Genomic DNA, 11,583 nt, shown 5'->3' with positions numbered 1-11,583 from the left:
CCTCCTTTATTCCTTCCCTTATGGCGCGGTTCGGGTGTCCACCGAGATATGCAAGACAGTTACTGCGTCGTGCCATTTCCTTACAAACCAATTTTCATTTTCATGTTACCTTATTTGTTGTTGAGAACTTCACCTGCTGCCACTAGAATAAGGCAGGCATTTCTAGAAGCGAAGAGAGACACTTCGGTGCGATGAATCCCTAAAAAAGACGGCGCAGGGGCTCCGCCACGTGCCCGTACTGTGGACGTGTCCTGAACCGCCGGTTCTATGAGCTAATACCCGAGAAAGCCTAGGATTTGCGGCAGAGGCTGCAAGTTGTCAGGTTGCACGTGCAGGCATACATAAGTAAAGTGTGGTGTGGCACGGAAGCGCACACAACCAAGCACGTCACCTGCGACACGTCGTAGTAGTCCAGCTTGTAGTAGCAGAGAGCCACGTACACGTTCAGCGCCAGGAAGTCCCTGCGAGAGACGGAACCCGCGGGAGCTGAAGGCGACGATTGCTGGAACGATGCCCTTTCCAGGTTAAAAAACAAAAAGCGAATCCTACACCACACTCCAGCAATTAAACCGCAAACCTCAGAGCGAGGTCCCGATTGAGTGTAAACGTCCATAAGCATCATCTTTCAGACGCCCAGCTTGCCATCCTCCATACCTACTCATTTTTCGTCATATATTTTTATTGTAATTAAGCTAATCATAGCGAACCACTTTTAGACTATTTCGAATCGAACGCGTTGACCCACGCCTACATTTTTTTATGCTCTTACTCAATGTTCGCAACAAAGATTGTTTTGGGAAGTTGCACTTTGATTAAAATTTATTATTTCCACTTTGTTGTTGGATAAACCTGTCATTTCTTTAAACGGGTTCAGTCTAGGCCTAGTTTGCACGACTATCAATCCAAGACCCTTCGCACGGATGTATATATTTAAGGTTAATGTTTCAATGGGAGGCTGGGGTGCTGATCGCACGTATTTACAGCTTCTACGTGACCTTGTTTTCGTGTTTTGGCACTAACTTCTGTTTTCAACTAACATAGCACTTTAAATGTACCTACTCTATACTATACAGCAGGAATAAGTCACAACATTCATTTATATAACTTTTCTAGGAAACAGTCTAGCACTAGCCATCATGAGGACACGCTTCCTGGAGTTGAATATTTGAATAAATGAAGGTTATTTGGTGGAATCAGGTGAGTGAAGCGATGTGTGAAGTGCTTGGTTATGTAGTACTACAGTGCTCTTAAAAGATGTTCTGCTACAAAACAGCATGATTACGTGTTATGTAAGATTCCATCTTCGAACAGCAATTCAAATTGACCGAGTAGTAGTAGTAGAAAACATTTATTCCAAAAAGGTAGGATAGAGAGGCGAAAATACAGATTTTGGGTGGAGTCCTTATTTCAGGACCCCAATGTCCACCGCAGTTGTTCTTGCTTGGGATATCAGCTTTCGCTGCGTCGCCAAGTAAGAGCTGAGCAGGGCAGACTCCCACTCTTCCTCGGAGTGATGTTTGTCTAGTTCGGGGGGCTTGGGACCGGAGCAGCCCCATGTTACATGATATGTTGTTGGAATTCCGCCACACCAGGGGCAGATTCTGTCATATCTGTCGGGGAAGATGATGTGGTACTTGTGTAGGTTAGGAAAGGTGTTCGTCTGTAGTTGTCGCCATTCCCTCGCCTCTGCCGCCGTTAGCTTACGGTGTGGTGGGGGATAGACTTGTCTTTGTGTTCGGAGAAGGAGGAGGCGCTCGCCGTACGTAGAGGGGAGAGGGGTGAGGTCGGGGAGGTTAGTCGCTCGGTTAGTATATCCTCAAGCTAGACTGTCCGCGGCCTCGTTTCCCTCGAGCCCCTCGTGCCCAGGAGTCCAAGTGATTTGGTGCTTGCATGTGGAATTTTGAACTTGTGGGGTAGTCAGAATGGGAGCGACGGAGTGTGGAAGTCTGCCAGAGAGGAAGAGGCGACACGCGGACTGGGAGTCGGTAATAATTCTTAACTCATTTCCCGTAGCATCGCCGTGCTGGATTGCGAGAGCTATTGCAGCAGTTTCTGCTACTGTGGGAGAGCAGTTTCGTAGGGAGGAGCTGGAGATTTCCTTGAAATTGGTGTCCAAGACGACCGCCACCGCGTTTGTTGAATCGGGGTACATGGCTGCGTCGACGTATACAGCATTTTGTGACTGTCGATGTGTGCGGCGCAGATAGTCCACTCGCGCCTTTCGTCGTCCCTTTCGTGAGTCCGAGTGCATGTTCTTCGGGAGTGGAGCTACATACACGCGAGTTCGCAGAGTTGAGGGTAGGTCTCGGTTGTCCTGGACGGCGCGTATGTCAGCCGGGGAACCTACTCTTTCCAAGATTGCTCGTCCAGCTTTGGTGGTGAGGAGGCGTTCCTTTTGCGATGCTAGGATGGCTTCTCGAATTTCTTCTATTGTGTTGGTCAATCCCAGGTCCTCGAGGTGGCAGTTGGCCGTGTACATCGGGAGGCCTAACGCATGCTTGTAGGCGGTACGGATGATGGCATCTGCTTTGTCTCGCTCATTCCCCAGAAGTGGTAGGAATGGGAGACCGTATGACAGGCGGCTCATAACTAGAGCCTGTATCAGTCGAATTGTATCCTCCTCTCTCATGCCTTTTAGGTCGCGGGTGATGCGCCGAATCATGCGGGAGATCTGGAGGGCAGTTGTCCGGAGACGCTGTAACGTGTGGTTGGTTTTCATGTCGCTCTGAAGCCAAAGGCCCAGGGTGCGGATAAGAGGGACTTCCTTTATTCTCGTGCCTTCGAGGTAAACCTCGATGTCGCCGGGAGATTTGTAGGCATAGCCCTGAATGCGGATAATTTCGGATTTGTCGGGTGCGCAGCGGAGGCCGCAATTTGCTGCCTGTCTTTCTACGTAATTGACTGCCTCTTGTAGGGTGTTTTCTTTGTCGGCAAGGGAACCACAGGTGGACCAGATGGTAATATCATCAGCGTAGATAGTATAGCCGATGCCTTCAATAGCCTCGAGTGCTTTTGCCATGCCGATCATAGCTATATTGAAGAGGAGAGGAGGGATGATAGAGCCTTGGGGAGTGCCTTTGTTGGGTGTCTGCTCTGTGCCGGAGCGGACATCTCCCATGCCAATCGTGGCCGTGCGGTTGCTGAGAAAGTTTTTGATGTAGTTGAAGGTCTTGGGTCCGCAATCGAGGGCGTTGAGCTCTTTTAAGATGGCGTCGTAAGAAACGTTGTCAAAAGCGCCTTTCAGATCAAGTGCCATAATTAGGTGCTCGCCGCCTCTCGGGATGTTACTGGGTACTTCTTCCTTGAGGAGGAAAGCGTCTTGCGTAGAAAGACCTTTCCTGAAGCCGATCATGGTGGGTGGAAAGAGGTTGTTGTCCTCTATGTAGTTTTGGAGGCGGGTCTGGATAACGTGCTCGTATAGTTTGCCCAGGCAAGAGGTGAGGGAGATGGGTCGTAATGCTTCCAGGCTTGGTGGTTTGCCTGGTTTTGGGATAGTCACGATTTCGGAGTGTTTCCACTCTGCAGGGAGTTCTCCCGCCTCCCATAGGGTGTCATTTATGTAGGTAGTGAGGACCTTGATCTGCGACTTGCCCAGGTTTCGAGTCATCCCATTTGTGATCTTGTCCGCGCCAGCTGCCGTGTTGCGTGTGGCAGATTGAGCCGCGGCATAAACCTCGGCAGTGGTGATGGGGGCGTCCAGCCTCTCATTTGGGCCTCCCGTGTACGAGATTGTGCTGGGAGGATGGGGGGCGCCGATGTATTTGGTTTTGAGGGCGGTGAGGAGGTCCGCATCGTCTCCGGGGTACAGATGGGCGATTTTCTTGAGTGTACGGTTAGTGGCAGACCGCGATGTTTGCGGATCGACGAGGCTGCGGAGGATCGCCCAGGTGCGGGAGGTCCCCAGCGTGCCGCGTAGTGACTCGCAAAATTCCTGCCAATTGTGTTGAGAGAGGTGTTGTGCATACTCTTGTGCTTCTGCCGTGATCTGTGATATGCGGAGTCTCAAGGGACGATTGAGGCGTTGGCGTTTCCATCTGCGAACCAGAGTCCGTCGGGTCTGCCACAACTTCAGAACGTGACGATCGACCGCCTGATTATCGGGTGTGCATTGTACTTCGGCGGTGGCCTCCTTGTGTACTTTCCGAATCTGTTCACTCCATTCACTGATTGATTGAACGGGGTCTTCCGGAACGGGCTGTGCACGGTATTTAGTCCAGTCCGTGATTTTGGCTGTTCCCAGGGTGCGACGAATGTTCGCGGAGGTGATGGACGTGCTTACGATGTAGTGGTCGCTACCTAAGCTCTCTCCGAGATTTGTCCACGTAGCGTTATGGATGTTCTTGATTATTATAAGGTCAGGGCATGAATCGTGCGTGACGCTGTTTCCTTCGCGGGTTGGGTATAAAAGATCAGTAAGTATTTCCAGGCCCAGGGCACCCCGAGCTCGTAGCACGCTCAGACCACGCAGCGAGTTTGTTTTGTAGCCCCATTCCCTGTGGGGGGAGTTAAAGTCACCGAGTGCGATAAGCTGATGCGAAACAGCTAGCTGATCTGCCTCTTGAAGTATGTTAGAGAAATCGGCCTTGGTTGCTCGTGGGGGGTGATACACGTTCAGAACGAAGGTGCTCTTGCGGCCCCTCTTGTGAGCTCTGCCCAGCTCACCTTTTTGTCCGTGGCCTTGGCTTGCCCCTGGTGTTGCCGGCTAATTTCCTTTTTTTGCTTGGGTGCAGGGGGAGGAGGGGTTCACCGGTTGGTGGAGACGGATCTCGATCTGCTCCTACTGCTGCAGCTTTGGCTGGATGACTCGTCGTCCGTGCTGAACCAGCGCGGCGTCCGTGTTCGGGCCTGGTTGTCTCTCCTGGACCGGTGTTGTTCTTTGATGGGTGGGGGGGGATCGGACGGATGGTGGCTTTTGCTTGAGTGGTTTGAACCGATTGGGGCACTCCTTGCTGCCGGTTTCGTGCGTTCCTCCGCACAGAGCACACTTCGGCAGGCACTGATGTCCGTCAGGAGGATTTTGGGCCCCGCATTTCCTGCAGGCCGCCAGGTCTGGTGTGGGGCACACATCGGAGCGATGACCCGATTGCATGCACACATAACAGAATTGTCGTGCTGGGCGGTACAGATGGCAACAAAACTCCGCGCTCTTGAAGTACACAACTTTGGGGGTGGTCGGGCCGTTGAAAGTGATCAGCATCGACGATGTTTTGCCCATGCGTCGTACGTCGAGTACGGTGGTCCCGCTTGAGCGGATGTATAGGCCCGTCTGAAGAGCTTCCGGTGTCACGTGGTCCGGAATTCCGTGAATTACGCCCCGTCTGTCGTGCTCTGTGAAAGGTATGTAGGCGTTCATGTCATGAGTGAGGTCTCCAAGGGACAGTGTCTCGATTTGTCGAAGTTCGTTGGCAACTTCTGCGTGCGGAGTGCTCGCTACGAGGATATTTGATCCGTAGTGGGGGCGGAGGAGGTACCTTCCTTCCACCTGCTGCGGTTCTGGACAGGCGTTGCTTACTGCTTGGGCAAGATCAAGATTTGAGAAGTTCTTTAAAGCGAGTCATCGGCGAGGTCGAATCACGATTTTGATGTCCGTTTGCGGTGAGGCGGGAGGCGGACTCGAAGGCCGCGTTTCTTTGCCGTAGGATGTTTGTGATTTGGTGGGGTGTCCTGGAAGTCGGTGCTGCCCTGCACTTGGGTGTTGGTTTCAGTCCGGGCTGCTTTGCGAAGCTTCCTTTCTTGATGTCTGCTGAAGGCTATCTTCCAGCTGTTTGGCAGAGGGGTAGTAGGCGGTGGCGAGGCCGGGGACGAACTGGTCGTCGGACCGTTTTCCGTTCGGTCTTGAGAGTCGTTTAAGTCCATGTCGGAATCCAAGCCTTCATTTGTTGTGGGTAGCAGGGACGCCTCCGAGCTCATTTTCAGCGCCGCGCAGTGTGGCGCGGGGCGAGGCATGGGCTGGAGGACCACCCTTGTTATGCTACGCACAACGCGAGGCCTAGCGTTCCGCGCCTGGCTCGGAGCGTTAGAGTCTTTTTCGGGCAAAAGTGGTCGGAATTGCGCAGAAAATGGTGGGAACGGGTGCCCAACACCTTCACTGACCGATTATGGGTGGTATCAGTCTATTTCAGGTCGAAAATTCGCCGTCCCGAGTAAAAATCCACGGAGCCGAGGTGAAGTGCATCCGCTCACGGGGTTCATTCGTTGGCTCTCCAATTGACCGAAAACATAACCAAAGTATTCGTGCATGAAACGTTCTTCGCAGGTCTGTGCGCTCTCTGCAAACCCGATACCATAAATACCCAACTGCGTTAAATTGTTATTTCTTCTTTCGGTGTCACGTTGATTCAATCACATTTATTTCGCATCAATGGTGTCTGGGCCACAGAGGTTGCTCGTGCCTCGGCTGTGGTGGAAAACCACAAACATGTCGCATACATCTAGCTTGAATAGGTATACAGTACACACTAAACCTAGGAATGGATACCAGTTTCAGTGTCGTACGTACGTAGAGTTTTGGTGTACGAGGCTAAAATGGATATCTGCTGGAGGTGTCAAACATTCAGCGCAAATACCTCAGGGGCGTCCGTGCAATGCTTTATGGATTGCTGGGACCCCAGGGGCTTTTCTGGCGGTGACCCGACACGAAACAGAATGCGAATTACTTGCACAAAATTGACAAGCACTTCTCCGGCTTCAGTGCGGAGCATGCTCTTTGCTCTCCTCTATGCAGTTTCGCTCTCAGTGAATGATCACCGTCAGACTTTGTCGGCTTTTATGCAAAGGCAGAGACAAATTGGGTCCTCGCGTGTGAACGAAGTGCCCCTTTAATATCTCTCGTGCCTGTACAACCTTAGTCGAAAGCCAAGTGCCCACGGGGGAGCCGTGCAAGGGGGCACTCGCAGAATCCGACGACGTCCTAAATTTCGGAGGGGTGCAGGAGGACAACTCCTCTTTACTTCAAGAGATGTGGAGTGGCACGTACAACCAGCCGCACAGCACGGCCCAGAAGAAAACCTCTTGGGCTGTCCACTTCTGACAGAGGCCACACCTCGCTCGGAGTATTTATTAAAAGGCACGCATCTCTGGTGTGTCTTTGCACTGAAAGGACGGAAAGCCTTGGTACCCACTGTTTCTCCATATTCGACGTTCACGTTTCCAGATTTCACTTTTTTAGCCATCCATGCTTCCTTTTGTTCTGACTATTGTTAATGACTTTTTAAAATATTTTTTTACCATACTACATCTTTGTCCTTGTCCTGTGAGGCGTGTTGTGTGCAAATTTTAAATCATACTAAGCCTCTTAGTTATCTGTATTGCTGGTATCGTGGTAAGTAGGCTTACATTGGCGACTGTAGGACCTTTGCCTACTAAGGACAGTTGCCGAAGCAAGAAATTCGTACTGTATCAAAGAATAAAAACGTATTTCACTCCCACGCAGCCCGTACAACTGAATCTGTTAAATGAGCCGAGAGAGAAAATTTTTGTGGCCATATGAATTAAAATTTTGATTTGAACTCTAAAAAACTAGAAATGATGCATTATAGAGATTAAAATTCATAACATTTTTTATGCGCTGGCCTATTTAATGTTCTCTCAGAGTAAGCAAGATGCTGCCATAATCTGGCTGCGCGAATTTGCATGGTTTCAAAGCCCGTCCTGCCGATAGCTTTCCTCTGAGTGCTCGCCTGATCGCGCTACCTCGCTCCGTTGTGGAATTTCGGTAGTCGCCGTACGCAAAGTTTCACTTCGGCGGTGCCATTCGAACACGAGTTCTCCGCCGCCGGCCGCCTTTCTTCTTGTCGCTGTCGGCCAGCCAGCCAACCTCACATCGTCACAGCGGCGGAAGAACCGAATGGAGGCTCGTGCACTCCCGTTTCCTTTAGAATAGTGCTAGATAGATGACGTAACCGGTTGGATGGCAAGTCACAATCTATAATTGCTCAAGAATTGACGCTTTGAGAATTGCTTACAAATACACTGCAGTCCGCTGCACTGGAGAAATGCGAAAGCTTCTCTTCTCGTGTCCCGTCTACGTTCTGCGCTGTTAATATCAGGAAAGCATTTGCGTGTGACGTCACCAGCTTTTTTTTTCAACTAGTCGTTGTCACATCACACTTATTTATCACGCGACACTTGGATGACGTCATAAACTTTTTTTGCGAGTCATCGTTGTTTAACATCAGTACACATTGCCAACACAATTTACCGTCGTACACACAACAATGCGTTCGCTTCATGCCCCTCTAACACGCTTGAGCCAACGACCCTTCGTGGAGTATCTACACTCGGCGCCTTCTCCAATCACGCTCGGAGCAATGGACGCTAAATAATTCCCTCCTCTCGGATTAAATTTTTTCAGCGCACTGTAGCTGCTTGCTTCAAAGATACGTGGGCACGAGCAGATCTCTCAGTCTTTCAAAAGTGGGATCTTTTTAAGCACGAGGTTGAATCTTGGTATTGAATTAAGCATCATCACGGATCACATTGTTGAAGTGCCTTCACGTTCTCGAATTGAAATGAACCCTGAACTAATTGCATGAGTTGGAAAGAAGTGCTCTGGGATCGTATCTTGGCGATATCAACAATATAAAAGTGCAGTTACAACAGCGCAGAAAAATATCAGGGTGCCTTGATTAGGCCATGAACATGGATTTTCGTTAATGAACAACCGTCTCGCTGCGCATTTAACGATGAAAAACAGGCTGCTCTTTCTAAGCAGGTTTTAGAAATTCTTTGCGGAAGTGATATGTACAGTACTCACGGATTGAAATAGGACATTCGGAGCGCTAACCTTGCAGTGCCACGCGGCATGTGGTAAACCACAGGCCGGCTCATTGGCTACTGGAAGGAACAATTCTGCTTTGTAGATGTTCTCCCTCTCGCGCCATACCACAATGCACCACCTTGGTTTCATGAGCGTCTACGGGCGGCACTCCATGAAGCGACGGCCACGCGCTCCGAATGTCCTATTTCAATCCGTGAGTACTGTACACTGACACGCCAGGTATTCTTGGGGCTTTCTTCCTACTATTACGTGCGGCTCCTTGGTGTTAGTAGTAACCCGATCAGAGGGTCTGATTTCATTCACTTAAAAGAAGCATTTCTTCGTCTTGACGATGAGCAGCGTGTAGTCACTGAGGGATCTATTACTTTAGATGAGGTAAAATATGCCATTTCTTCTCTGCAGGGCAACAAGTCTCCCGGCCCGGACGGTACGAGCGTTATGCCTAGCTTCGCGCCTGCCTTGTTGGAAGTTTTCAGTGCAGCTTATGACACAGGCTTTTTTTCTCCCATGTTCTACACTGGTCACACTACACTGATCCTGAAAAGCACAGACGCAGATCGATTGAAAAGTGTTGAAGGGTATCGTCCGATATTCTTATGCAACGTGGATTACAAGATATTTGCGAAGGTTCTTTCTTCTCGTCTGCAGCTTGTGGCACTAGATTTATTAGGGCCGCAGCAAGTATGCGGAAAAAAGGCTGTAGTGTCAATAACCATGTCCATATCGCACGTTGCGAGTTAGAGACAGTGTCTGATGAGGTTAGTCAAGTGGCACTTATTCAGATTGACCCTGCAAAAGATTTGATAAGGTGCGTCATGATTTTTTTGTTTGATGTATTACAGAGTTCAAACTTTGGAGACGTCTTGCTTAAAGGCATAGACATATTTTATAAAGCGGCCACTACAAGGCTGATTGTTCATCAAAAGTGTGCCAAACCTATTCCACTTGAAACATCGGAGCGACAGGGCTGCCCACTATCGCCTTAGTTATTCGCTTTATATCTTGAGCCCCGCCCCTATCGCAGTATCATCAATAACACAGCAATTTGTGGCTTCTCACTATCACAATGCGAAATTAAGATTTTAGCTTATGCTTATAACGTTGCCCTTTTCTGTTCAAATAAAGAGAGTGTGCTCGAGGTTTTGCGTGTAAGTGAGCAGTTCTGTGATACAATCCAGAGTTTGACGAAGCGCCGCCTGGTCCGCTAGTAGCATGGTTGAACGAGTCTTGAACGAGTGTCGGTTGAATGAATTGGACGCCTCAATTACGACGAAAGAACAGAAGCTTCCGGTGCTCAACTTCGAGATTCGAAACTTGTCTTCACACGACCTTTCCGCTGCAGAGACTCGGGTGTTGAGCCGTAGCATAAGTTTTAACCATGGCAAGCCCCCGGATCCAAGAAAAGTCATTTGCTCTGTCGAGGGAGCAATCCGCCTTCTCGACTCAAAGGTCCAGGACGAAATCTGGACAACAGAGGTAGGGATCCTATCCCGGGTCAACAACAAGAAATTCCAGTCTGCCATGTCGAAAGGTGAACATTTGGCCCTCGATTCCTTCACTAAGCCACACTAACATTGCCATTCTGCCCGCGAACAAGGGGAACGTTACAGTTGTGCTCGGCCGTTCAACCTACCACAAGAAAATAACGAGCATGCTGGGTGATGAATGAACGTGCCTAAAGCTGAACAAGGATCCGAACTCAGAAATACAGACCGGGTTGCAGAAAATACTCTGGGATATATTTGGCGGCCTTCCGTCGTGAAAAAAAGAGCCTTTAGTATTTAAGCAAAAATAGCGCAAAATACGAGGACAGAGAAAGAAAACAACAGGACAAGCGCGATCTTGTTGTTTTCTAGTCCTGTATAACGCTGGTCCTGCTGGTTTCTTTCCTTGTTGTCCTCGTCTTTTGCGCTATTTTCGCTTAAGTATGTATCACCAACTCGCCCGTCTTGCCATCGTGTTGAACCTTTATTATTACCTGCTTTGTACCAATGGCTCCACGCCAGCAATATATGCACACCCAAAGATTCACGAATAGTTTACTACCCATGGTTGATTTTACAAGATTACCTCTCCACAGGCTCTCGGGGTACACACAAGGGTCTTTGTGCCGTTGGTCGGCAAGACCGACACATATGTCCGCAACCCAGCAGATTTCAACGACAAGGTTGCCGGCACTGTTTTGGAAGACGATGATGTACTGGTATCAGACGACGCGTGCTCGCTATTCACAAGCATTCTTGTTGGGCTTGCTGTCGGCGCTTGCAGAGAACTTCTGACCAAGGACGCATCTTTTAAGACCGTACACGATTTGAAGTCACTGAGCTCCGCAATCTTCTAGGCTTCCGCTTAAGCAAAGCGTACTTCACGTGCGATGGATCCATAATGAGCAAACATTTGGAACCGCTATGGGTGCATCAATCTCCGTTGCTACAGCTAACTTGGTGATGGAAGCGATTGAAAAAAGAAGCCCCGAACCTCGACCGAAAGTGTTCTTGAGGTACGTCGACGATCGCTTCTGCATCCTCTACAAAGGACAAATGCAACGCGTCCTGGATCACCTGAACAGTACAGAGGCCTCCATTAGATTTACTGTAGAACAAGACAACGGAAGCATTCCATTTCTGGGTTCCCTCGTAACACGCTCGCCCTCCGGCCTAAAGTTTAGCGTATACTGGAAGCCCACCCACTCAGGAAGGTGCCTTGATTTCAGATCGGTGCACCCATTAGCTCACAGAAGCTCGGTCGTGGAGTCACTGGTGAACCGGGCGGTCCGCACATGCTCCGATGAGCAAACCCTGAAT

At 49.8% G+C, this 11,583-nt stretch overlaps 1 protein-coding gene across 1 annotated transcript in view; it reads right to left on the bottom strand.

The window, feature by feature from the left end:
- Ttc26 (tetratricopeptide repeat domain 26) overlaps nucleotides 1-11,583 on the bottom strand; it is a 227,643-nt gene that overhangs the window by 112,550 nt on the left and 103,510 nt on the right. Inside the window, exon 5 of the mRNA XM_077633401.1 lies at nucleotides 392-461. Within this exon, the coding sequence (XP_077489527.1) occupies nucleotides 392-461 (70 nt within the window). The remainder of the gene's footprint in view (nucleotides 1-391; nucleotides 462-11,583) is intronic.

This window comes from Amblyomma americanum, chromosome 8 (assembly GCF_052857255.1).
Source record: "Amblyomma americanum isolate KBUSLIRL-KWMA chromosome 8, ASM5285725v1, whole genome shotgun sequence".
Taxonomy (NCBI): Eukaryota; Metazoa; Arthropoda; class Arachnida; order Ixodida; family Ixodidae; genus Amblyomma; species Amblyomma americanum.
This window is presented reverse-complemented; position numbering and strand designations above follow the sequence as displayed.